The sequence below is a fragment of the Erpetoichthys calabaricus genome, chromosome 5 (genome assembly GCF_900747795.2).
Source record: "Erpetoichthys calabaricus chromosome 5, fErpCal1.3, whole genome shotgun sequence".
Taxonomy (NCBI): Eukaryota; Metazoa; Chordata; class Cladistia; order Polypteriformes; family Polypteridae; genus Erpetoichthys; species Erpetoichthys calabaricus.
The window spans coordinates 143634167-143659912 of NC_041398.2; the positions used below are offsets into that span (position 1 = coordinate 143634167).

A 25746-nucleotide genomic window follows, 5' to 3' on the forward strand; every position below is an offset into this window, starting at 1 on the left:
ATATATATATTGTCCTGCGGTGGGTTGGCACCCTGCCCGGGATTGGTTCCTGCCTTGTGCCCTGTGTTGGCTGGGATTGGCTCCAGCAGACCCCCGTGACCCTGTGTTCGGATTCAGCGGGTTGGAAAATGGATGGATGGATGGATATGTGTATATATATATATATATATATATATATATATATATATATATATATATATATGTGTGTGTCTGACTATCAGTAGGATTTTCTGAAATGAGAAATTAACACGAATTAATGTTACGTTTCACTTTAAGATCATAGGTCTGATTTCAATCTGTTGCTAATGTCATTTCTGTCTAATCACCTTCCCACTCAAGTCAATTTTTTTGTAATGTGCTGAGGACTGTGGTGTGGCATTAGGGTAGCTAAAAATATATTAAATTGTTTAAGTGACTTGATTTTATTTAAAAAATGCACTAAAAAGTAAAAAAATACCAAGGTTTTGTTGGTCATGTGTGACTAAAAATAAAATGCATAGATTTCTTAAATGATTCCAAAAAAAATAACTCTTAAAATTTTTAAATTTCTCTGATTATAACCATTATCCTACATACTTTAATCAAATCTGTGACATTTTCTTTCTATAGTACCATCTTTGGGATTTAAAATTCCAAACCTATTACAAACCTGAAGGTTTTAGATTTTTATGTGAGTTTTACTATGAAATATTTCAAAAAAATTTCCTCCGATTTGTAATTACTATGTATATTGTAAAAGGACTGTAGCACACCCATGGAAGATTGCTCTCTACCTGGTCTTAAAACTACTCCCTTGAAATGTATCCTGATGATCAGCTTAAAGCTACAGTCACTCCTTATTTCAGAACAGTAATTGTGTTAAGTCACTCAGTACACAAGGTTCATCCATTATTACATTACATTTATCTTAAGATACCACATTGGTTTGTTCTATATATACAGTTGTGCTTGAAAGTTTGTGAACCCTATAGAATTTTCTATATTTCTGCATAAATATGACCTAAAACATCATTAGATTTTCACTGAAGTCCTAAAAGTAGATAGAGAAACCAGTTAAACAAATGAGACAAAAATATTATACTTGGTCATTTATTTATTAAGGAAAATGATTGAATATTACATATTTGTGATTGGCAAAAGTATGTGAACCTTTGCTTTCAGTATCTGGTGTGACCCCCCATTGCAGCAATAACTGCAACTAAACGTTTCCGGTAACTGTTGATCAGTCCTGCACACCGGCTTGGATGAATTTTAGCCCATTCTTCCGTAAAGAACAGCTTCAACTCTGGGATGTTGGTGGGTTTCCTCACATTAACTGCTCGCTTCAGGTCCTTCCACAACATTTCAATTGGATTGAGGTCAGGACTTTCACTTGGCCATTCCAGAACATTAACTTTATTCTTCTTTAACCATTCTTTGGTAGAACGACTTGTGTGCTTAGGGTCGTTGTCTTGTTGCATGACCCACCTTCTCTTGAGATTCAGTTCATGGACAGATATCCTGACATTTTCCTTTAGAATTCTCAGATATAATTCAGAATTTATTGTTCCATCAATGAAGGCAAGCCGTCCTGGCCCAGATGCAGCAAAACAGGCCCAAACCATGATACACCACCATGTTTCACAGATGGGATAAGGTTCTTATGCTGGAATGCAGTGTTTTCCTTTCTCCAAACATAACACTTTTCATTTAAACCAAAAAGTTCTATTTTGGTCTCATCCGTCCACAAAACATTCTTCCAATAGCCTTCTGGTTTGTCCATGTGATCTTTAGCAAACTGCAGACAAACAGCAATGTTTTTTTTGGAGAACAGTGGCTTTCTCCTTGCAACCCTGCCATGCACACCTTTGTTGTTCAGTGTTCTCGTGATGGTGGATTCATGAACATGAACATTAGCCAATGTGAGAGAGGCCTTCATTTGCTTAGAAGTTACCCTGGGGTCTTTTGTGACCTCGCCGACTATTACACGCCTTGCTCTTGGAGTGATCATTGCTGGTCGACCACTCCTGGGGAGGGTAACGGTAGTCTTGAATTTCCTCCATTTGTACACAATCTGTCTGACTGTGGATTGGTGGAGTCCAAACTCTTTAGAGATGGTTTTGTAACCTTTTCCATCCTGATGAGCATCAACAACTCTTTTTCTGAGGTCCTCAGAAATCTCCTTTGTTTGTTCCATGATACACTTCCACAAACATGTGTTGTGAAGAGCAGACTTTGATAGATCCCTGTTCTTTAAATAACACAGGGTGCCCACTCACACCTGATTGTCATCCCATTGATTGAAAACACCTGACTCTAATTTCACCTTCAAACTGACTGCTAATCCTAGAGGTTCACATACTTTTGCCATTCACAAATATGTAATATTCGATCATTTTTCCCCAATAAATAAATTAACAAGTATAATATTTTTGTCTCATTTGTTTAACTGGTTTCTCTTTATCTACGTTTAGGACTTGAGTGAAAATCTAATGATGTTTTAGGTCATATTTATGCAGAAATATAGAAAATTCTGAAGGGTTCACAAACTTTCAAGCACAACTGTACAGTTCCTCCTTATATCTCTTTTATATCTTCAGCATTGTTTCCACATAAACTGAAGGTGCACAGTTAAGAAGTGTGTCAGTGGTGTTGATCTATTCATAAATCTATATTTTTGAACAATTACCACTATTAATTGGAATAATAATATTGTAATTCAAGAATAAAAAAATGGTTAAGATTTATTTTTCTTCTTAGTGTGTGGTTTTGTGCCATGGAGCAAGAATAGGCTTCTTCCAGGGTGACATCAGGCTCCTGATGGATGATCTAAAGACTTTACAGCCTACCATATTCCCTGTTGTGCCTCGACTACTAAATAGAATGTTTGATAGGGTAAGTACAAACAACTACTGTATAAATTGTATTTTTAATCTGTTTGTAGAAACCTTCCTAATTTCTTTAGTAATCTCATTACATTTTGATGATAAGTAAGCAAAGGTTGTTTAAGATTCTGTGTTTTTTATATATAGAGTAGACCGTTTAAACATTAATATTGTCACGTGTACAAAGTACAGTGAAGTTCTTATTTCAACAAGAATATATTTAAATATACAATTTCACTTTAATAAAAAACACAAATTGGCATACCAGATAATCTCCATACCATATGTTCAGTTGTACCCTCAATAAGGCACCAAAGAACATATAATATCAGCTAATAAATATGACCATAATAACTTAAATGGGTAAATTCACTTCCTTCTAAAATTAGCAATAAGTACTGCATAGATGAGCATTAACAATAATAGAACTTGAGTAATTTTATGGTAAATATATTGTGTTCTACAACATAAGTTCATAGATATAAGCAGTAAAAAGATTTCTTAAAGACGAGATTCGAATTTGTATCTGTAAAAACAGTAATCTTGACTCATAGATTTATGTAGAGTCATATGTACAGGCTCTAGTAAAATTCTTGTATTTTAAGAAATGCCGAAACCTGCCCAAGACTCATATGAGACAGTATTTGCTTATTTTATTTTTTGGCTCCGTCTATAATTAAGCACATCAAAGGGAATAAAGTGAATATTTGCCTTTTATTTATTACAATATATTTTCAGCAGTTTTCTTAAACATACAAAGAACTAATGTTTAGTAACCGTACCACTTATATGCACTTACTGTATTCAATGGCTGCTGAGGAGGGAAAAAAAAACCTAAACAAAAAAATCATTCACAAATAATAAAAACGATTATATATTAGTGGAAAGTGAAAAAGAACAACTTAAAAGAGTCCACTTTGGAATACTTTAACACAATATGTTAAAGGGCAGATGATGTTGTGATCAAAGTTCCATAGCCAGTGGAGCACTATATGGTGATACTCAGTATGGTGAAAGTTGCACCACTGCTATCAATACGTGATGCTCACACTTGTGCCACCATATGCTGTGAAGAGTTATTCATGCCTGGTAGCAATCATTGTGCACTAACTGTCCAATTAATAGTTTGAGAGGGATCTTATATTGGGCCTTCGTGAAGCTATGGTCCTTCTGTCCAATTGTGGAATGAATTGGAAGGGAGGTGTCCACAGTGAATCGATGTTCCTAACAATGGAAAACATCTGCAAAGCCCAGACGTTCAGATGCTGTTCAACACTGGCACATCTGAAAGGAGGCTGTGGAAGTCTTGATTGGCCAAAGTGGCATGCGTCAGAGCTACTGCCTCACCATCTGTCGTCTTATGTGATGAAACCAGATTCTGCCTGGGAATGAGTTAATGATTATGTACGGTACATGTCTGACAGAAACCTAGTAAGCTAATAGGTTCATAGTGTATGTAGTTGTGACATGCACACATTGTTAGGGGCGTTTTTAGCTACAGTTCTTGAGTTTTTGGAGTGGATGAGTATTGACCAGTTCTACCTGCTTTAGGTACATCATTCAGCATGTGTTAATGCAACTTCTATGTGAAATGGGAAATGTGTCCTTCAAGCAAAACAATACCCACATACTGTATCGCCTGTGCAACTTAATGCCCAGAAGATGTGGTTTGTCAATTCCAATAGCCAACATGCTCACTAGACCTCTCACCACTTCAGCATGTATGGGACTGATGTGAACGGTACATCTCCGATGTCTGCCAACAAATACGACCATCAAGTCGAAAGGAATTAGCCTGACATGTCACAGGAGCACTTTCCTCATTAGTATGGTTGTTTGCATGCCAGAGTGCAGGCCCATATTGTAGCACAGGGAGGTTACATTTGATATTAATATGAGTATGCGGTAACAAGTGATATTTAATGTACCAAATGAACAGCATCATCTTGTGTACATGGACATGTTCTCAATATAAACATAGGCAGAGTGGTGGCTCTGAGGCTAGGGATCTGCACTGGCAATTGGAAGGTTGCCAGTTTGAATCCCGTAAATGCCAAAAGGGACTCTGCTCTGTTGGGCCCTTGAGCAAGGCCCTTAACCTGCAATTGCTGAGCGCTTTGAGTAGTGAGAAAAGTGCTATGTAAATGCAAAGAATTATTAATTATTATTATTATTATAAACATTCAGATGATTCTCCTACTCAAATCTTAGTTGTGTGATGTGTCACCTATTGCGTGTTAATTTTTCACTTTCAACTCTTGTAATTTGGTTTGGAAAGTAAACACAGCTTGTTTAAAAGTATAACCACTCTATTATAATCCAGATTTTATTCTGTAAATGGACGTGTCTGAATTCAGTAGAGGAAAGCTATTATGGATATGGATTTTGTATTAAATGTTTTTACAAAGCAAAAGTGTTTTTGGATTATTTATCTCTTTTAAAGTTTTTGTTTCAGAATGTCATATATCCAGTAAAGTGCTATTTGTTACTTTTCTTCTATATTACTTATGCATTGTTATAAAGTTTATGTATTTCACATATTGATTTTAGATCTTTGGCCAGGCTAACACACCTTTGAAGCGATGGATTCTTGACTTTGCCTCCAAGCGGAAGGAAGCAGAGCTGAGAAGTGGAGTTGTGCGGAGTGACAGTATGTGGGATAAGCTAATCTTCAGTAAAGTTCAAGTGAGTGCCATTTAACTCATTTTTTGTAAGTAAGTAACTGTATACAGTGGAACCTCGGTTCACGACCATAATTTGTTCCAAAACTCTGGTCGTAAACCGATTTGGTCATGAACCGAAGCAATTTCCCCCATAGGATTGTATGTAAATACAATTAATCCGTTCCAGACCGTACGAACTGTATGTAAATATATATTTTTTTAAGTTTTTAAGCATAAATATAGTTAATTATCTGCGGTGGGTTGGCACCCTGCCCGGGATTGGTTCCTGCCTTGTGCCCTGTGTTGGCTGGGATTGGCTCCAGCAGACCCCCGTGACCCTGTGTTCGGATTCAGCGGGTTGGAAAATGGATGGATGGATAGTTAAATATACCATAAAATGCACAGCGTAATAGTAAACTAAATGTAAAAACATTGGATAACACTGAGAAAACCTTGAACAACAGAGAAAACTAACACTGCAAGAGTTCGCGCTATAGTGCTAGGAACCGCTCGCTAAAAACACTTTTTTTTAATGAGTTTTAAGCACAGGGGAAAAAATGAACATTTAAAAAATCCGTAATTCAATAAACCACCAAGAAAAGTAACATTGCAACAATGCAGGCTACGAACCGATCACTGTAAACAGAACTGAAAACAAAAACAAGCCTTCTCCAACTTATGCGTCCCTCCATCGCTCGATCGCTCTCTCTCGCGCGCACGCGCGTGTGTGTGTGTGTGCGCGCGCGCGTGTGTCTCTCTTTTGCGAGTCTGGAGCGCCTGTGTGTTACTCTAGTGCGCTCCTATGTGTGTGCACGCCTCTCTCTCGCGCGCTCCTGTGTGTGTGTGCGCGTCTGTCTCTCTCTCGCTCGCTGCCTGTATGTGTGCGTGGCTCTCTCTCTCTCTCTGGCGCTGCCTGTGTGTGCGTGTGTCTCTCTTTTGCGAGCCTGGAGTGCCTGTGTGTCTCTGTAGCGTGCTCCTGTGTGTGTGTCGCGCGCGCTCCTGTGTGTGTGTGCACGTCTGTCTCTCTCTCGTGCTGTCTGTGTGTGTGTGTGTGCGTCTGTCTCTCTCTCGTGCTGCCTGTGTATATGTGTGCGTGTGTGTATGTGTGTGTGTGTGTGTGTGTGTGTCACGCTCTCTTGCTCGCTGCACAGGAAATGCACAAGGAGAGACTGAACATGTACAAGCCGAAAGGGAACCTAGCATGTTCGTATACCGAGTGTGTGGTCGTGAACCGAGGCAAAAGTTTGGCGAACTTACGTGTACCAAGACGTTCGTGAACCGAGGTTCCACTGTATCTCAATTTTATTTATTCCCTGTATGGAATGATAGTTTGGTATTAAGCAAGGGAAAATTACATTACATCTACTTGATTTTTCTATTTATAGGCAAGTTTAGGTGGTAAAGTAAGGCTGATGATAACTGGAGCCGCTCCTGTATCACCTACAGTTCTGACCTTCCTCAGGGCAGCCCTGGGCTGCCAGGTGAGTAAACGGAGAGTGTTTTTTTTTTTTTTTTTTTTTTTCCTTAAAAACATTCAGTAGTGAAACTATTTAACTTGTCTCAAACTTCTGAAATTCATTTAAAGTAAGGATCTGCAAAAAGCAGTAAGATGCATCTTTATTTACAGCAAATATGTTGGCATTCATTATTTTGTTAATTTAACTCTTAACACTAGAATTACCAGAGCCTACGAGAAAACTCGTAAATCCGGCCCACCTTTAATCCGTTTACACCTCTCTGTCAGCGTATTTTGTACTGTAAATGTGCCGATTAAGACAAGCAACAAGCAGCCTCCTATTCCATCCCCCCACCGTCACAGAATGTTCACAAAGTTCTCCCAGCTCATGCCTTGATTGATTATCTGGGAGTGAAGTGCTGGAGTTTTAGAGTGGAAATAATAGATTGTTATTTGGAACACATGCATTTCATGTGTGTTCTGTTTCTACAGTAATCTGTATAAACACATTGTTAAAACAGAAACTTTTTCATATTTTAGTAATAAATGTTACAAAATGTAGGCATAAACTATAGAATGTGTGAAGCCTGAAGTCCAAAGATCAAATAAACACTTTCACAAAAGGATCAAGGACGATACAACAGCTTCCGTGGCGTAGCGGTAAGATTTGCAGACTTGTAATCAAGAGTCCACGATTCAATCCTCACTGCCTCCTATATTTGCCGTTTTCAGTAGTGAGCTGCTCTTATTGTTAATATAATACAATACACATACATTTGGTTTGTGTCTGTAACAGTCGCTGTACATTTATAGGACTTGTAAAAGATAGTTTGTTTTTTTTTTCCCTTTTATTCTCTGTCACAACCACAATGCATACTACCACAACCGCCCCATTCCCCACTCTAGGATCTGACGCTTTAACTTTTTATCTGAAACTGGGAATAACTGTAGATGTGAGTGGTGTTTTGAAGCAATGGAACTGGACATTCTCTGATCTAGATGTATAAAAGACATAGGTATATATGATATTTGGAATAACTCATTTTATGACCTGTATATTACATTTCGGAAAACATCATGGCAAGGATGCAACATTATTCATATTATTCATATTCATTCGCATAAGCATCACTGACCACGTGTTTCGTGTGTTTTTTTTTTTTCCCCCGATCTTGCCAGTCCCCACATGTTGCTGTTTCTTTTGTACTCCAGGACATGCAGAGGAAAGAATAGTACAGAGGTCAGTTCAGCGCTATATGCAATCATCAGATTCAAATGTTAACAGTTTACACACACGCAAGAACCGTCCTTCCTTCATTTATGACAAGTGTACCTGTTGCAATGCGCACACTTCTCTCTGTGCTGTGGTTTCTATTACATACCTGAAAGAAAGACAATATATGTGACATTTTGAAGAAATCATTTTATGACCTGAATAGTACCAATCAGAAAACATCATCACACTAATGCAATATTCTTTGAAAACGAACAGCGTCAGATCGGGTGTGAATTTATGCTGGCGCTGCTGGTCAGTTGGATCAGGAAAGGCGGGGTAGAGCGTGATCGTGATTGAGAGAATAAAACTGAAAAAAGCTAACTTTTACAAGTATCATAAATTTATACCCAATGTCCCATATATTTCTCTTTCTTTTTTTCTCCGTGCTGCATTGACATTGTGCACCAGAAGGCGTGAGCTTATTCAGTGCGCGCAGGAACACGCAGGTGGCCGGTTGCAGTGTGCTATAACAAGCTTGACCTGGCGGCGATCAACGCACATGTACTGTGCAGGGCATGCATGAGGGCCACTGAGAAAGGAAGAGTGTTCATGGCTCACCTTGCAGAGAAACTTCATCATCGCATCTTACTAGAAAAGGCGATGGAAAAAGAAAAGGAGGATGCAACATCGACAAGTTTCTGTTCCAAGACAGCCGCTTCCCCAGGAAAGTAAACTGAGTCAGTGTCAAGTGCCCTTTCAGTGTAATACTGTAGAAACCACAGCATAGAGAGAAGTGTGCACATTGCAACAGGTACACACGTTGTAAATGTAGGAAGGACGGTTTTTGCAGCACGGAGAAAAAAAAGAGACAAATATATGGGACATAGGGTATAAATTTATGGTACTTGTAAAAGTTAGCTTTTTTCAGTTTTATTCTCTCAATCAGGATCACGCTCTTCTCCACCCCCCCCCCCCCCAAACCCCCCCGCCTCTCCAGATCTGACTCTGAGTAACAGACTGCCAGCATAAATTAACACCTGATCTGACACTGTTAGTTTTTGAAACAATATTGCATTACAACAACAACAACAACATTTATTTATATAGCACATTTTCATACAAAAAATGTAGCTCAAAGTGCTTTACATAATGAAGAAAAGAAAAATAAAAGACAAAGTAAGAAATTAAAATAAGACAACATTAATTAACATAGAATAAGAGTAAGGTCCGATGGCCAGGGAGGACAGAAAAAACAAAAAAAAAAAACTCCAGACGGCTGGAGAAAAAAATAAAATCTGCTGGGTTCCAGGCCACGAGACCGCCCAGTCCCCTCTGGGCATTCTACCTAACATAAATGAAACAGTCCTCTTTGTATTTAAGGTTCTCACGGAAGGACTTGATGATGATGGTCATTCAGACTTCTGGCTTTTAATCCATCAATGTTGGACCATCACAGTGCTTTGAGTAGATGGTGGTGGCGCAGGCTGCCACCCCAAAGAAACCGGAAAAAGAAACCGAAGAGAGAGTAGGGGTTAGTATGGATTTTAGAGCCATCATGAATAGTTATCATAATGAATTGAATATACAGAGTATCAGGATTAAATTAAAGTGAAGTTATGAGAGAGCCATGTTAAAATAATGTGTTTTCAGCAGTTTTTTTAAAGTGCTCCACTGTATTAGCCTGGCGAATTCCTATTGGCAGGCTATTCCAGATTTTAGGTGCATAACAGCAGAAGGCCGCCTCACCACTTCATCGCATTAGTGCGATGATGTTTTCTGATTGGTACTATTCAGGTCATAAAATGATTTCTTCAAAATGTCACATATATTGTCTTTCTTTCAGGTGTGTAATAGAAACCACAGCACAGAGAGAAGTGTGCGCATTGCAGCAGGTACACATGTCGTAAATGTAGGAAGGATGGTTCTTGCGTGTGTGTAAACTGTTAACATTTGAATCTGATGATTGCATATAGCGCTGAACTAACCTCTGTACTATTCTTTCCTCTGCATGTCCTGGAGTACAAAAGAAACATCACCATATAGCAACATGTGGGGACTGGCAAGACCGGGGGAAAAAAAAACACGCGTAACATGCAGTCAGTGATTACTACTGCAAGATGTTATGCGAATGAATATGAATAATATGAATAATGTTGCATCAGTGCCACGATGCTTTCCGAAATGTGCAATACAGGTCATAAAATGAGTTATTCCAAATATCATATATACCTATGTACTTTTTTTTTTTCTTTTTTTTTTTTTTTTAATTTTTATTGATTTTATTGAAATCACACAACATTCTATACAAGTAGATCAATTTTACAAGAATAGGATTGAAGACGAATCAACCCCCACCCCTGAGAAAGAGAGCATGGGCAGCAGAATAAAACTTAAACCTAGTAAAAATAAGCAAATAGATAGATTACTAAGTGAATATAGATAAATGGAGAAGTAAAAGGAAAAAAAGAGAATAGGGAGAGAATCTGCTTCCTCAGTGCTTTAAAAGCTTATTCTAAAATGTTATTGATTAGATCCTGCCAGGTTTAGACAAGTTTCTGCACAGATCCTCTAAGTGAGAATTTTATTTTTTCCAATTTCAAATAATATATAACATCAGTTACCCACTGACTTAAAAGGGGAGAGTTAGGATTCTTCCAGTTTAGCAAGATAAGTCACCGTGCCAATAGTGTAATAAAGGCAATTACAGTTTGTATGTCTTTCTCCACTTTAAGCCCATCTGGAAGATACCTATGTCTTTTATCCATCCAGATCAGAGAATGTCCAGTTCCATTACCTCAAAACACCACTCACATCTATAGTTATTCCCAGTTTCAGATAAAAAGTAACAGCGTCAGATCCCTGAGTTTGGGGGGCGGTAGTATGCATCGTGGTCGTGACTGAGAGAATAGAAGTGAAAAAAATATGGTAACTTTTACAAGTCCTATAAATGTACAGCAGCTGTTACAGACACAAACCAAATGTATGTGTGTACCGTATAATATTAACAATAAGAGCAGCTCACTACTGAAAATGGCAAATATAGGAGGCAGTGGGGATTGAACCGCGGACTCTTGATTACAAGTCAGCAAATCTTACTGCTACACCACGGAAGCTGTTGTATCATCCTTGAACCTTTTGTGAAAGTGTTTATTTGATCTTTGGACTTCAGGCTTAACATATTCTATAGTTTATGCCTACATTTTGTAACATTTATTACTAAAATATGAAAAGGTTTCTGTTTTAACAATGTGTTTATACAGATTACTGTAGAAACAGAACACACATGAAATGCATGTGTTCCAAATAACAATCTATTATTTCCACTCTAAAACTCCAGCACTTCACTCCCAGATAATCAATCAAGGCATGAGCTGGGAGAACATTGTGCACGTTTTGTGACGGTTGGGGGATGAAATAGCAGTCTGCTTGCTGCTTGTCTTAATCAGCACATTTACAGGACAAAAGACACTGATGGAGAGGTGCGACGGGATTTAAGGTGGGCTGGATTTACAAGTTTTCTTGTATGCTCTGGTAATTCTAGTGTTAAGGGGAAATATACTCTGTGACAGACCACTGGTGTGTCTACTATATATGTCTACTATGTCTACATATGTCTACTATATATTTTTAACATGGCAATCATAGGCTCAGGGGTTATAGATTTATTGTTTCATGCTATATTTAAGAATACCACAGCAGTGGAAAACTTCTTATATGGTGATATACGAGTGCTGAAGGTCTGGGAGAACTATATTTTTATATATATTATCATGAATTCATAGATGTACTATAAAATCTTGAAAGAAAACACTAGTAACGCTTGCACCTCCAGCCCTCAAAGAAAGGTAGTTTATATGTGTCTCCAAACAATGCACCCCAGGTCACCTTGCGAAGGTTGCCACCTTTGTTGTGCTAATCATTTGACCTGTGCATTTTCCTTCACTGTCATTAATTATCACAGTAGCTGTTTTTCTGGCAGACATGGCACATGCTCAAGCCGCTGTTCTTTTCTTGTCCACCATCTCATGTGGCTGTGCTACTGCTTGCCATGCAAAGGACTCGAAACCCAATAACATGGTGGAGGAAGTCTGCACATCCAATTCTTTGGTCATCTATGACTTTCTGTTGCACTCAGACTTGCAAAGAAAATGAACAGTCAGCCTGTGCAATGTGCCTCACTGTCAGCATACCTCGCCGCAGTTCTTGTCAGCAGTGGCACATGGCCGCACACCTGCTCTGCCAGTGTTTGCCACCACTGGCTGAGAGAAGGGCCTGAAGCCCAATTACGTGGCAGAGGTAATCTGAACAAGTAATTCACTGCTAAAATGGACATTCTTATGTCAGATGCAGCAAAAAACTTCTGATGTAATAGAATAGAAATGTGATAAACCATCGCATGTACGTACTGTATCATTCATTACGTGCAGGTGGCATCTTCATAGCTCTGCTCTCATGAAGACAAAATATTAATGGAGGGACCGTTTTTTTTTGTTTTGTTTTTCATTTTATTTAGTGACGATTATAACATTGAGTCTTATATTTTAAAGATTTTGTAAAAACATTTTGTTGTTACATTTTCAGTTTTATGAAGGATATGGCCAGACTGAATGCACAGCAGGTTGTACACTGACTCTACCTGGAGATTGGACTGCTGGTAACTTTTTCTTTTTTTTTTTTTGTTTATAAATTAAACAATACAAGATCCCTTATGTTTTCCCTTTGCAGCTTCACTATTATTGCAGGTATGAAGGTATACAGTAGTTTTGTGTTAAACTAATATTTGTGTTAGTCAAAATAAAACCTCTTGTTGGATATATACCATGTAGACTGAATTTATGTTTGTAAACTACATGGGAAGATTGAAAGAACTGAAATTTTGAGGCTAATCAAGCGGAGTTGAGGCATAAGTGTTCGAAATTGTAAAGATAATCTGTGCACTTTATGCTAGGCATTACTTTAAAATTACTTCTTCAGCAAGAACACAGGTTACAGCTATTTAAGAATAAATTTTGAGCAAACATTTGGTTTCACATACAGAACTCTTGATACATAAAATAGGTTAGTAGTTTTGTAGATAAGTAGTGTACGTAGGAGAGGTGAATAGGGATTGAGAAGCTGTGTTGGGTGATTGTTATTAGTATTATTCCCATTGATTGTAATTTGCATGAAGAATAGGTTTTTAAGGATCCTTTTACACTCAGTGACCACTTTTGTTAGTTACACATGCTTGCTAATACAAACAGATTGCTCCTACAAAATACAAGCAAGTGGCTGCAACTCATTAGCAAAAATTAACTAAACTTGGATGACTGAAGATTAGACCAGTATCACCTGATCTAATGAATTTTAGAGCTTTTTGTAAACAGCATTGATCTACAGATTCATCCTGCTTTGTGTTAATGGTAAAGCATACGAGACAGGATAGAACCATAGGTATAATAAAGTTAAAATAGCTTTCAAACAGAAATTAAAGGAAATGTTCAGTTTTTAGAAAACTATTCTTTTCAGAAGTTGAGTTTTTCAGGTTCAGTTTAATATGAATAGGGCCTCGTGTCCGGTATGGAGTGTTAGCTCCACAGGTGAGTCAGGTTCAGAGTGAGGAAGTGCACCTTGGAGAAGTCATTTTACTTGGTGTCACCTCAAATCTACAACAATGACACCAATCAGTCTCAGATAATATTTTTAGTGTCTTGTATTAACATCACTTAGCATATAAATCCACTGTCAGTTGCTACCAGGGGAGCTAAAATTGATGAAAATTGACAGAGTTGAACACAGCAGTTAGCTGAGGTGCTGTCAGTGCTCCAGTTGCTTCACCAGATACTATTGGAGTAAGCAGATGTTTGGAGAGTGGAAAATTCTGGAGGTCCACAATCCAACAGTCCCAGGGTTGAGTAGCTAAGCAGTTTTAGTGCCCTAGCACGTCTAGAATTAAATGTTTTTGAGATGTTTGTGCTATGATATGGCCATTTTTTTTTTCTTTTTCAGTATTTCTTTAAGATAATATTGCTTTGGTACACAAAAAACCCTCCTCTCAAAAAATCTTAAGTAACAAAATATTTCTCTTGGAAAAGCATAAATATTTTTCTGACAGAGATATAGCAACAAAAAAAACCTCAAAAACAAAAATGTAGAGTATTAATAATGAAAAGCAAGCAAAATAACAATAAGAAGAGAACATTTATAAATAGAACATGAATGAATACAGTTAGGTCCATAAATATTTGGACAGAGACAACTTTTTTCTAATTTTGGTTCTGTACATTACCACAATGAATTTTAAATGAAACAACTCAGATGCAGTTGAAGTGCAGACTTTCAGCTTTAATTCAGTGGGGTGAACAAAACGATTGCATAAAAAAGTGAGGCAACTAAAGCATTTTTTTGTACACAATCCCTTCATTTCAGGGGCTCAAAAGTAATTGGACAAATTAAATAACTGGGAATAAAATGTTCATTTCTAATACTTGGTTCAAAACCCTTTTCTGGCAATGACAGCCTGAAGTCTTGAACTGATGGACATCACCAGATGCTGGGTTTCCTCCTTTTTAATGCTCTGCCAGGCCTTTACTGCAGCGGTGTATCATGAAACGCCGCCCAATCAATTTGACTGCATTTAGCTGGATTTGAGCAGACAGTATGTCTCTGAACACCTCAGAATTCATTCGGCTGCTTCTGTCCTGTGTCACATCATCAATAAACACTAGTGTCCCAGTGCCACTGGCAGCCATGCATGCCCAAGCCATCATACTGCCTCCACCGTGTTTTACAGATGATGTGGAATGCTTTGGATAATGAGCTGTTCTACGCCTTCTCCATACTTTTTTCTTGCCATCATTCTGGTAGAGGTTGATCTTGGTTTCATCTGTCCAAAGAATGTTTTTCCAGAACTGTGCCGGCTTTTTTCGATGTTGTTTAGCAAAGTCCAATCTAGCCTTTCTATTCTTGAGGCTTATGAGTGGCTTGAGCCTTGCAGCAGTGCACCCTCTGTATTTACTTTCATGCAGTCTTCTCTTTATGGTAGACTTGGATATCGATACACCTACCCCCTGGAGAGTGTTGTTCACTTGGTTGGCTGTTGTGAAAGGGTTTCTCTTCACCATGGAAATGATTCTGCGATCATCCACCACTGTTGTCTTCCGTGTACGTCCAGGTCTTTTTGAGTTGCTGAGTTCACCAGTGCTTGCTTTCTTTCTCAGGATGTACCTAACTGTAAATGTTGCCACTCGTAATATTGTAGCAATTTCTCGGATGGGTTTTTTCTGTTTTCGTAGCTTAAGGATGGCCTCTTTCACCTGCATGGAGAGCTCCTTTGACTGCATGTTGTCTGTTCACAGCAAAATCTTCCACATGCAAGCACTACACCTCAAATAAACTCCAGGCCTTTTATCTGCTTAACTGATAATGACATAACGACGGACTTGCCCACACCTGCCCATGAAATAGCCTTTGAGTCAATTGTCCAATTACTTTTGAGCCCCTGAAATGAAGGGATTGTGTTAAAATAATGCTTTAGTTGCCTCACATTTTTATGCAATCGTTTTGTTCACCCCACTGAATTAAAGCTGAAAGTCTGCACTTCAACTGCATCTGAGTTGTTTCATTTCAAATTCATTGTGGTAATGTACAGAACCAAAATTAGAAAAATGTTGTCTCTGTCCAAATATTTATGGACCTAACTGTATGTCATAGGCAGCTTATGTAAGAGCAGTGCTTATGTAATACACAAACTGCTGGGGAGGAGGCTGAGGAGACGTATTGACGTGCTGACGTCATTTTTGCAATGGAGAGAGAAGGACCTGGGAGTTGCTGGGAGTTTTTGTGTTTTCTGTGATGTGAGTGTAATTATAAGAGCAAAATGTATTTTTTTTTTAAAAAAAACTTGAATTTTGGTTGCCACTAAGGAACTGAGCGGGAAGTTTTAAAGCTTTTTTCCTTTTAGCTGGGTGTGCACATCTGAACTAGAGAAGCACCAATGTGTTGGAGAGGCATATGAGTAGGTTAGTCGAGGATTGTTTAAACTAGGGAATGGGCGGGCAGGGAGCTTGGGACAGGCCAGGTTTAGAACTGTGCATGGTGGAACAAATAATAGTGTAAAAATAAAAATGCATAGTAATGTAAATTCTAACCCAACATTTTAATGTAAAAGTATAAAGAGTAACACATTAAAAATATCTCGCCTTAATGCTAGAAGTATCAAAAATAAAACAATGAGTTGGAGTTGTATGTAGCAGAGGTTAATTATGATAGTTATAAATAATAAATAATGATGGGGATGAGCATAACATAGAGGGATACACATTTGTTGGGAAGGATAGACAGAACAGAAAAGGAGGTGGGGTTGGTGTTTGTCGAACTTCAACATTCCAAATATTAACTTGGATAACCTTACAAATAGTGGAGCACAAAAGCAGGAGTTTTTACAAGTAATCAGTGACTGTTTTTTAACTCAGTATGTTAATAATCAACGTGGGGTGAAATCTGTCTAGATTTATTTTTTTGTAATAATCAGGATAGAATTGAGGGTGTAGAGGTGATTGAACCACTAGGGTTGAGTGACCATAATATAATACAGTTTTCAGTGTTTTGTAAGAGTGCGGATGCAAAGAGTAAAACTGTTAAGTTTTTAAACTTCATAGTGCAAATTTTGAACTAATGCGGCAATGTGTAAGGTGGATAGACTGTGATAAGCTTTTAACAGTGGAGACAGTTGAGGAGTAGTTGAACAGGTTTAAAAATGTTTTACAGGTATTGCAGGACAGGCACATACCTAAATTTGGAATTAATAGAAAATGAAAATAAAAAAAAAATTCTGCAGTGGGTTAATAAAGAGTTAAAAAAAAAAAAGATGCTACAAAGGGAAAAACAGCCATATAAGGTGTATAAGACTTCATTGTGAATCGTAGGGCAACCATTAAGAGACATTAGGAAGGCTGAAAAACAGAGGAATATAGCAGACAAGGTGAAAGATGACCCAAAGAGATTCTGTCAATATTTTAGTAGTAAAAGAACAGTCAAGGAGGAGGTGTAGTGCATCAGGAATAGTAAAGGGCAGCTCTAAATAAATAAGCATTTTTCTGAGGGTGACTGGGCAGATCCAATCAGCTAGAGTCCAGTAAACTTAATGTGCATGACAGGTAAATTAATGGAAGGAATTATTAAGGATAAGATTGAGTAGCACATGGCAAGTACAGGAGTTTCTCTGCAAAGTCAGCATGGGTTCAGAAGAGGAAGGTCATGTTTTACTAACATGCTGGTATTCTATGAAGAAGCTACAAACGGGTATGATCAAAGTGGAGCTTATGATATTATTTATCTGGACATTAAGAAATCATTTGATAAGGTGCCACATGAGAGATTGGGCATCAAACTAAAAGAAGTAGGAGTTCGGGGTTATGTTTTTAGATGGGTGCAGAATTGGCACAGGAAGTAGAGGGTGATGATGCAGGGAACCTTACCAAAATTGGCTTATGTTAAGAGTGGTGTTCCACAGGGGTCAGTGCTAGGGCTGCTGCTATTTGTAATACATATAAATGATTTGGATAGGAATATAAGTAGAAAACTGGTTATGTTTGCAGACGATGCCAAGATAGGTGAATTGGCAGAAAATTGGGAATCTGTTAAATCATTACAGAGGGACTTGGACAGCGTACAGGCTTGAGCAGATTTGTGGCAGATGAAATTTAATGTCAGTAAATGTAATGTATTACAAAAATGTTAAGTTTGAATACACAATGGGAGGTCTGAAAATTGAGAGTTCACCTTATGAGAAGGATTTAGGAGTTGTAGTGGACTCAACTGTCTGGAAGTTGACAGCGTATTCCGAAGCCATTAAGAAGGCTAACAAAATGTTAGGCAATATAGCACAGTGTGTAGAGTACAAGTCCAAGGAGGTTATGCTCAAGCTTTATTATGCACTGGTGAGGCTTCCGTCTAGAGTACTGTGTACAGCAAGGTTATTATAGATAACGAAAACTAAAATCAAAACTGAAACTGTTATTAAAAAACATTTTCGTAAAATAATTAAAACCGAAATGGAAAATTAAAATTAAACAAAACTATTAAAGTAGCTGGAAATTTACTTCAAAAATGAAAACTAAAAGTATTTTAATGAATATTCTTGCCATTAGTCTTTAACCCTTGTAACTTTTAACTTTAAAACAAAAAGTTATCCACCATGAGCCGCCCACATATATTCATCCAGTGAACGACACCTGGTTGCGGAGGGCGACTGTTCACACAGTATTTACAGTGACAGAGCGAGCTGAACACGGGTGTGTAAAGCATGGGAAATAGAAAGCGAGTTACTGTGCTGCCTTACTTTGTGCTTATTGTATATCAAGATGAAATTCAAACACCTGAAATTGGAATGTGCTGGTCAACAAAACCATTACCGTATGAACAGAAAAATCACGAATGAGTAACATTTCAGTTTATTTCTCAGTTGTCTGCTTTTTGTTGACAGTAATTCACCTGCCACTTCATAGGAGAAATCGTTTTTTACTTTCTCATACATGAAGTATAGAGAAAGTATAGTTATCATGAAAAAAAACAACCTTGAGATTTTGATTGATAGAAAGGTAGATAGATACTTTATTAATTGCAAGGGGAAATTCACATAATGAATTGAATTTGATGATGTTTTAGACCTCCCCGAGTCTGAAAATACCATTTTTTGGAATTGTGTGTGTGTGTGTGCGTGTGTGTGTGTGTGTGTGTGTGTGTAAACACGATAACTCAAAAATGCAACGAGATAGATAGATGAAATTTGGCATGTGGTTGTTACACCAAAATTGTAGATCTGTATTAAGTTTTGAACCAAATCCATCAATCGGAAGTGGTACTTTACCTGAACACATACTTGATTTTTTTTTTTTTAATTCATGCAGCTGCAGAGCAGATTTACTTTTATAATAATAGTTCAATATATTATTAATTTGATTTCATTTGTTGTTAATGGTTCTTTAATGTACATAATATAAAAATATAATCATTGTCTTGTGGTTTACTCCTCAAATATCCATCCCTATGTCTGAGTATATGAGAATGTAATGGGGAGACCACTCCCGATCAGATATTGTTTCTGACCAGTCACTTTTGCTTTAAAAACATTGTTTAACAACAAAGCGATACAAAAACATACTAATGTGTTTTTGTGTTTATTCTATATTTATTAATTTTTTAGTTCATATTCACAGCTCAAAATGCCTGATATTGTGAAAATAATCCAGTAGCAGAATTATATTTTAAAATATTTGTCCCCCTTTTACAATGTTTATCTGTCTCTCAAAATAGATACAGTAGTTGAAATATTATATTCTTTTTGTTCTTAACATTAGCCATATCATATATATTGCATACCAGGGATTTTTTCTGCCTTGCATCCAGACCTGCTGGGGTAGGCTCCAGGTTTCCGGCGATCCTAATCTGGATAAACAGGTTTATATAATTTACTAGGGGGGCAAGTCCCCCTGGCGCCTTTGGTGCCCAACCCCCAGTTGCAGCCAGTCTACTGCTCTCGCTGTGAAGAGAGGGGCTGAACAAGGAGATGCGGTCGCTCCTCCAAAATCCCCTCTTAAACGGTGATACAATGGGAAACAAATTTTTTTATTTATTTATTTATTTTTTTACCTCCACGATGCTTGATCAGTTGCTGGCATGCTGCTGCTACCGTGCCACATGATCTGCATCTCGTGCAGCGCTTCAAACATTTAAAAGCCTGTACAGCAGCTGTTCTACTCTTTGTCTTGTATTTCCTGCCCTGGACGTGGTTAAATCACTTGGCAGTCTTGGTTAAGTCTCGTCTCGCGGGACATGAGTTCTTGATATTTTTTAGTTTATAATTTAAAAACGGAATAAGAATCTGCAAATCTAACATCACATTGAAGTTCGATAAATTCTGAAAAGAATGATATCAAACATATATATGTAGGTCTTAAAATAAGCCAGATTTAAAGCGTGACATAAAAATGACGCATAAAATCGTTGCACTTTTAGGCTTAGGATTTTATATATATACAGATATATTGTTCCTAACCTCAGATACTGTTTCTGTCGTTTTGTGGCTGTCTACACTGCTATTATCTGCTCTTACTCTGCTCATTAAGGGTTTACTGCTCTTATCGTGGGCTTTTCAAGTCTCGCCACCCGTAACCTTCACACTACATGCTTGTTTTTCTTTGTTTTCCTCAATACAGCTAGGTGGGGTCTACACACTGATTCAAGTCTAAGAGTCCTTTTCTTCCAAAGCCCCCATGATTTTCATGATCACACATGTCAGAACACAGTAGAATGTGTTTTCTGATTTTTGATATCTTTTCAGTCCTGCAGGTGGCAAAATTATGTCTATAAATTTTTCTGTGCCCGAGAAGGAATTCGAGATCAATATGGTTGGTAGAAAATAGCAAAGCCCGTAATGGGAGATTTTTGAATGCAATATTGAAGGCATTCATTATAAGCACATTATCTTGGAGCAGGAAATGTTGTGAGCTGTAGACATTTTAGAGTAAAAAACCCTCAAACCTTAAAAATCATCTAAATTTCATTACAAATTAGCCCATTCTGGGTGATAAAAGGAAAAGATAAAAGGTGTCAGCAGCAGCAAATTTGTTCAGCACAAGTGACATAGAAAATATTTTAAAAATTATAAAATTGTGTAAAATTGTTTTATTCAGTATTTGCTTTTGATTATGCTTGTTTTTAGCAGACACATACAAAACCAAATAGTAAACCATGTAGTGTAGCAAGCTTCCACTAACATTAAACTCTTATCCAAAATCCGTTAAGTGTGCAGTTCTGTCTGATTGTGACACAAAACTAATCTCGGTAGGAGCTGCATGCCATAATTACTAAAACTGAAACTTATAGATATAAAAATGAAATAGAAATGTCTTTTTGAGATAAAAACTAAATTAAAACTACAAATATATGATGAAGGAAACTAAAACTAAACTGAATTTCCAGATAAGGTCATAAAAAATATAGAAATAAAAACTAGTATAAAAAAGGCAAAACTATAATTACCATGGTGTACAGTTTTGGTTTCCAGACTACAAAAAGGACATAGCACTGCTAAAAAAGGTCTAGAGAAGAATGACTAGGCTCATTCCAGGGCTACAGGGGATGAATTATGAAGAAAACCTTTTCAGTTTAAGCAAAGGAAAATTATGAGTTGACATGGTTGAAGTGTTTAAAATTACTACTAATTGCACTAAGGAATTAGTACAGTGGATCGAGACAGTTATTTTAAAATGAGTTCATCAAGAACAAAGGGACCCACTTGAAAATTTGCTAAGGGTAAATGTTGCACAGATAGGAAGTCTTTCTTTACACAGAGAACCACAGACACTTGGAATAAGCTACCATGTAGTGTGGTAGACAGTAGGAATTTAGATAGTTTCAAAACTCAACTTGATGTTTTTTAGAAGAATTATGTGGACAGGACTGGTAAGCTTTGTTGGTTTGAATGGGCCTGTTCTTGTCTAGATTGTTCTAATATTCTAAAAACCACAGTGCAGCATTTAATGTTGATTGAACTTCATGGCTGCCTATAGGCCTACATTTGAAATTGATGGGAAACAATGTGGATTATTTACTTTGATTTTGAGGGAGCTGACAAGAAGCTATAGTCTTTAATTTTATATATCACGTTTGTATATTAGAGAATAGTACTAATATATATGATTCATTCTTTCCCTTTCTACAGCATTTGAACTAAAGATTAAATTTACACGGTCTGTAGAGAAGTTCTGACCTCTTAGTTCAACCTGGTATCATTTTTGCCCTGGCATCATTGTTGCCCTAATTCTGAGATGAATTTGCTCATGTTAAACATACAAACTCTTTGAAAATTTTAGGAATTTTTATTTTCATGGTCTGTTTTCCCTCTCTAGGTCATGTTGGTGCTCCAATGCCATGTAGTGTCTTAAAGCTGGTTGATGTTCCAGACATGAATTATTTTTCTGCTAATGGAGAGGGTGAGGTAAGAGTTAAAAAAAAAAAAAAAATTGAATTTTTTTTTTTATTATTAATTTTAAATAACATTCCACACAAGTAAATCAAGTTTTACAAACGTAGGTTCAAAACAAATCAACCCCCACCCCTTTGAGAAGGAGAGCTAGGAGAACTAGCAGAGTAAAACTTTAAGCTAGTAAAAATAAGTACATAGATAAATTAAATGAATAAAGATAAATGGAGTAAAAGAGGGGAGTGAACCTGCCTCCTCAATTTAAATGCTTATTCTAAAATGTTATTGATTAGATCCTGTCAGGTTTTGAAAAAGTTTTGTACAGATCCTCTAAGTGCAAATTTGATTTTTTCCTGTTTTAAATAGTATATAACATAAGTTACCCACGGACTTAGAATAGGTGAGTTAAGATTCTTCCAGTTGAGCAAGATAGGTCTACGTGCCAGTAGTGTAGTAAAGGCAATTACAGTTTGTTTGTCCTTCTCCACTTTGAACCTATCTGGAAGTACACCAAACACAGCTGTTAGTGGATTAGGAGGGATTGTGACACCAAGGCTTGTCTGAAAGGCATTTAAAGATTTTGGTCCAAAATGATGTGAGTTTGGTGCTGGCCCAAAACATGTGGCCCAGTGAGGCCGGAACTTGGTTGCAGCGTGCACAGGTTGGATCTTGCCCTGGAAACATTTTGGACAATTTTAAACGAGAGAAATGTGCTCAATATATAATTTTGAGTTGAATAATTCAATGCTTTGTGCATATGGAGCTTGAGTGAATTCTATGCATTGCTACCTTCCAATCCTTTTCTGATATGTTGACTGAGAGATCCTTTTCCCAGTGTACTCTTGGATCTTTGAAAGAGAGAGACTGTAACATGGTTTTATATATTACGGAAATACTGTCTGAGTCCTCAAGACGGATCAATATTTTTTCTGGCATAGAGATAGGTGGGAGTGAGGGAAATTGGGCCGGTTCTGTTTAGAAAAGTTTCTAATTTGAAGGTAGTGAACGAAATGTGTTGCTGAAAAGTTAAATTTGGACGTTGTCTGTGTACAGATCTCTGAGTGATTTAACCGCTAATGTTTTCCAGACATTGAAAACTGTACATTTGAAAGGGTGGAAAAAGGTGGTTCTCATGCAGAGGTGCCACAGATAAAAGCTTCTCTATCTTAAAATACTTCCTACATTGGTTCCATATTCTGAGTGAGTGAAGCACAATTGGGTTGTTAGTGTATTGGCGAAAACTTGTATTTATTGAGGTGCAAAGCAAGGAATATAAAGAAGTACTGCAGGATTTTATTTCTGTTGCGGACCAAGCCTGTGTCTGTTTGTCTATTTGTGTCCATGTCCATGTTTTAATAGCTTGTATATTTGCTGCCCAGTAATAAAATTGAAAGTTAGGTAGAGCCATGCCGCCTTAGGTCTTTGTGGGGTCGCCTTTTGGAAACGTGGATGATTTGAATTCCAAATAAATTTGATTTGAATTCCAAATAAATGAGGTTATGGTTGAGTCTAATTTCATAAAAAAATGATTTATTGATGTATATTGGAATGTTTTGAAATAAAAAGAGAAGCTTAGGAAGGATATTCATCTTAACAGTGTTAATTCTTCCAGCTAAAGTGAGATGAAGGGTTGACCATCTATGCAAGTCTTGCTTAATTTTTTCCATACAGGCGGGAACATTTTGTTGATAAAGAGCTTTAAGTTTGCTTGTGATTTTTACTCCTAGATATTTAAACTGATCTGCGATGATAAAAGGGAAGGTATCCAATCTAATATTGTATGCTTGAGAATTCACTGGGAAGAGCACACTTTTATTCAAATTGATTCTGAGACCAGAAATGTTTTGAAATTCTATTAGTGCTGTTAGGACTGCAGGCACGGTATTTTGTGGATCTGATATATACAGTACCATATCATCTGCATATAGAGAAACTTTCTGCTCCAGTCCTTCTCTGATAAACCCCTTTATCTCATAAGCATTTCAACAGTGAATTCCCAGTGGCTCAATGGCGATTGCAGAAAGCAGTGGTGAGCCTGTGTGGTACCACGTTCTAGTTTAAAGTAGTCTGAATTAATATTGTTAATACAGACTGAAGCTTCTGAACTGGTATACAGTAGTTTGATCCATTCACAAATGCTCGGGTCAGACCCAAATTTCTCCAGTGTAGTGAAAAGGTAGTTCCATTCAACCATGCAAATGCTTTTTCTGCATTTAACGGTAATATTATCTCTGGGTTGTTTGACTTTGTGGGTAAATATATCACATTAAACAGGCTTTGAAGATTGGAAGCTAAGAGTATGTCTTTAACACTAGAATTACCAGAGCCTACGAAAAAACTCGTAAATCCGTCCCACCTTAAATCGCGTCTTAAAGCCGTTTGCACATCTCCGCCAGAGTCTTTTGTCATCTAAATGTGCTGATAAACAAAAGCTACTAGCAGCCAGTTATTCCATCCCCCCACCGACTTAGAATGAACTCCTAGCTCATGCCTTGCCTTGATTTGCTTACTGGGATTGAAGTGGAGTTTTAGAGTGGAAATAATTCTAGCGTTATTTGGAATACACGCATTTCATGTGTGTTCCATTTCTATAGTAGGCTGTGCAAACACATTTTTAAAACAGAAACGTTTTTCATATTCTAATAGTAAATGACAAAATGTAGGCATAAACTATATAACGTATGAAGCCTGAAGTCCATATATCAAAGAAACACTTTCACAAAAGGTACAAATAAGAGAACACGTGCGCTTTTCTTCAAAAATATAACTGCACAAAAAAAAAAGCCGCGTTAGCATGCCACATTGACACTCTTACTACTACTGCCGCGGTGGCGTAATGGTATCAGCTCCTGATTGGGGGTAAGAGGGTGGCGAGTTCGATCCCGCACGGCTCCACTTCGAGAAGTAAACTGCTCTTATTCTTACAATTTTAGAATAACAACATAAATTTCATTTCAGTCTGTAACAGCCGGTGTAACTTATGATACTGGTAAAGGTTAGCTTTTTTTTTTTTTTTTTTTTAATTCACTTTTCATTCTCGCAGTCGATGCATACTAACGCCCCCCCCCCCAAAAGGGTTCTGACACATAAACGCTGGCGAAGCTGCCTTCTTCGTATCTCACATAAAATTTTCACACCTGATCTGACGCTGTTCGTTTTCAAATAATATTGCATTAGTGTGATGAAGTTTTCACATATATTGTCTCTTTCAGGTGTGTAATAGAAACCACAGCATAGAGAGAAGTGAGTACATTGCTTCTTACAGGAAAAGGTGATGGAAAAAGTGCATTGGTACGAGAATGCAGTCACGAGTATACTGCAGTCTTTATGTGAAAACAGCATAAATAATGTGAAATCATTCTCTCCTCTGCATGTCCTGGAGTACAAAAGAAACAGCATACAGCAACATGTGGGGACTGGCAGGAACACTCAATAACACTGAATAAAAAGAAAATCAAGTGACGGTGAGATACGAAGGAAGGCAGCTTCGCCAGCGTTTATGTGTCAGAACCCTTTTTGGGGGGGGGGGGGGCGTTAGTATGCATCGACTGCGAGAATGAAAAGTGAATTAAAAAAAAAAA

At 37.4% G+C, this 25746-nt stretch overlaps 1 protein-coding gene across 5 annotated transcripts in view; it reads left to right on the plus strand.

The window, feature by feature from the left end:
- acsl1a (acyl-CoA synthetase long chain family member 1a) overlaps positions 1–25746 on the plus strand; it is a 279599-nt gene that overhangs the window by 215617 nt on the left and 38236 nt on the right. For all 5 annotated transcript variants that reach the window (XM_051928437.1, XM_051928438.1, XM_051928440.1 and 2 more), the window contains exons 12-16: positions 2740–2874; positions 5415–5549; positions 6913–7008; positions 12781–12853; positions 22092–22180. In XM_051928437.1, coding sequence (XP_051784397.1) covers positions 2740–2874; positions 5415–5549; positions 6913–7008; positions 12781–12853; positions 22092–22180 — 528 coding nt within the window. The remainder of the gene's footprint in view (positions 1–2739; positions 2875–5414; positions 5550–6912; positions 7009–12780; positions 12854–22091; positions 22181–25746) is intronic.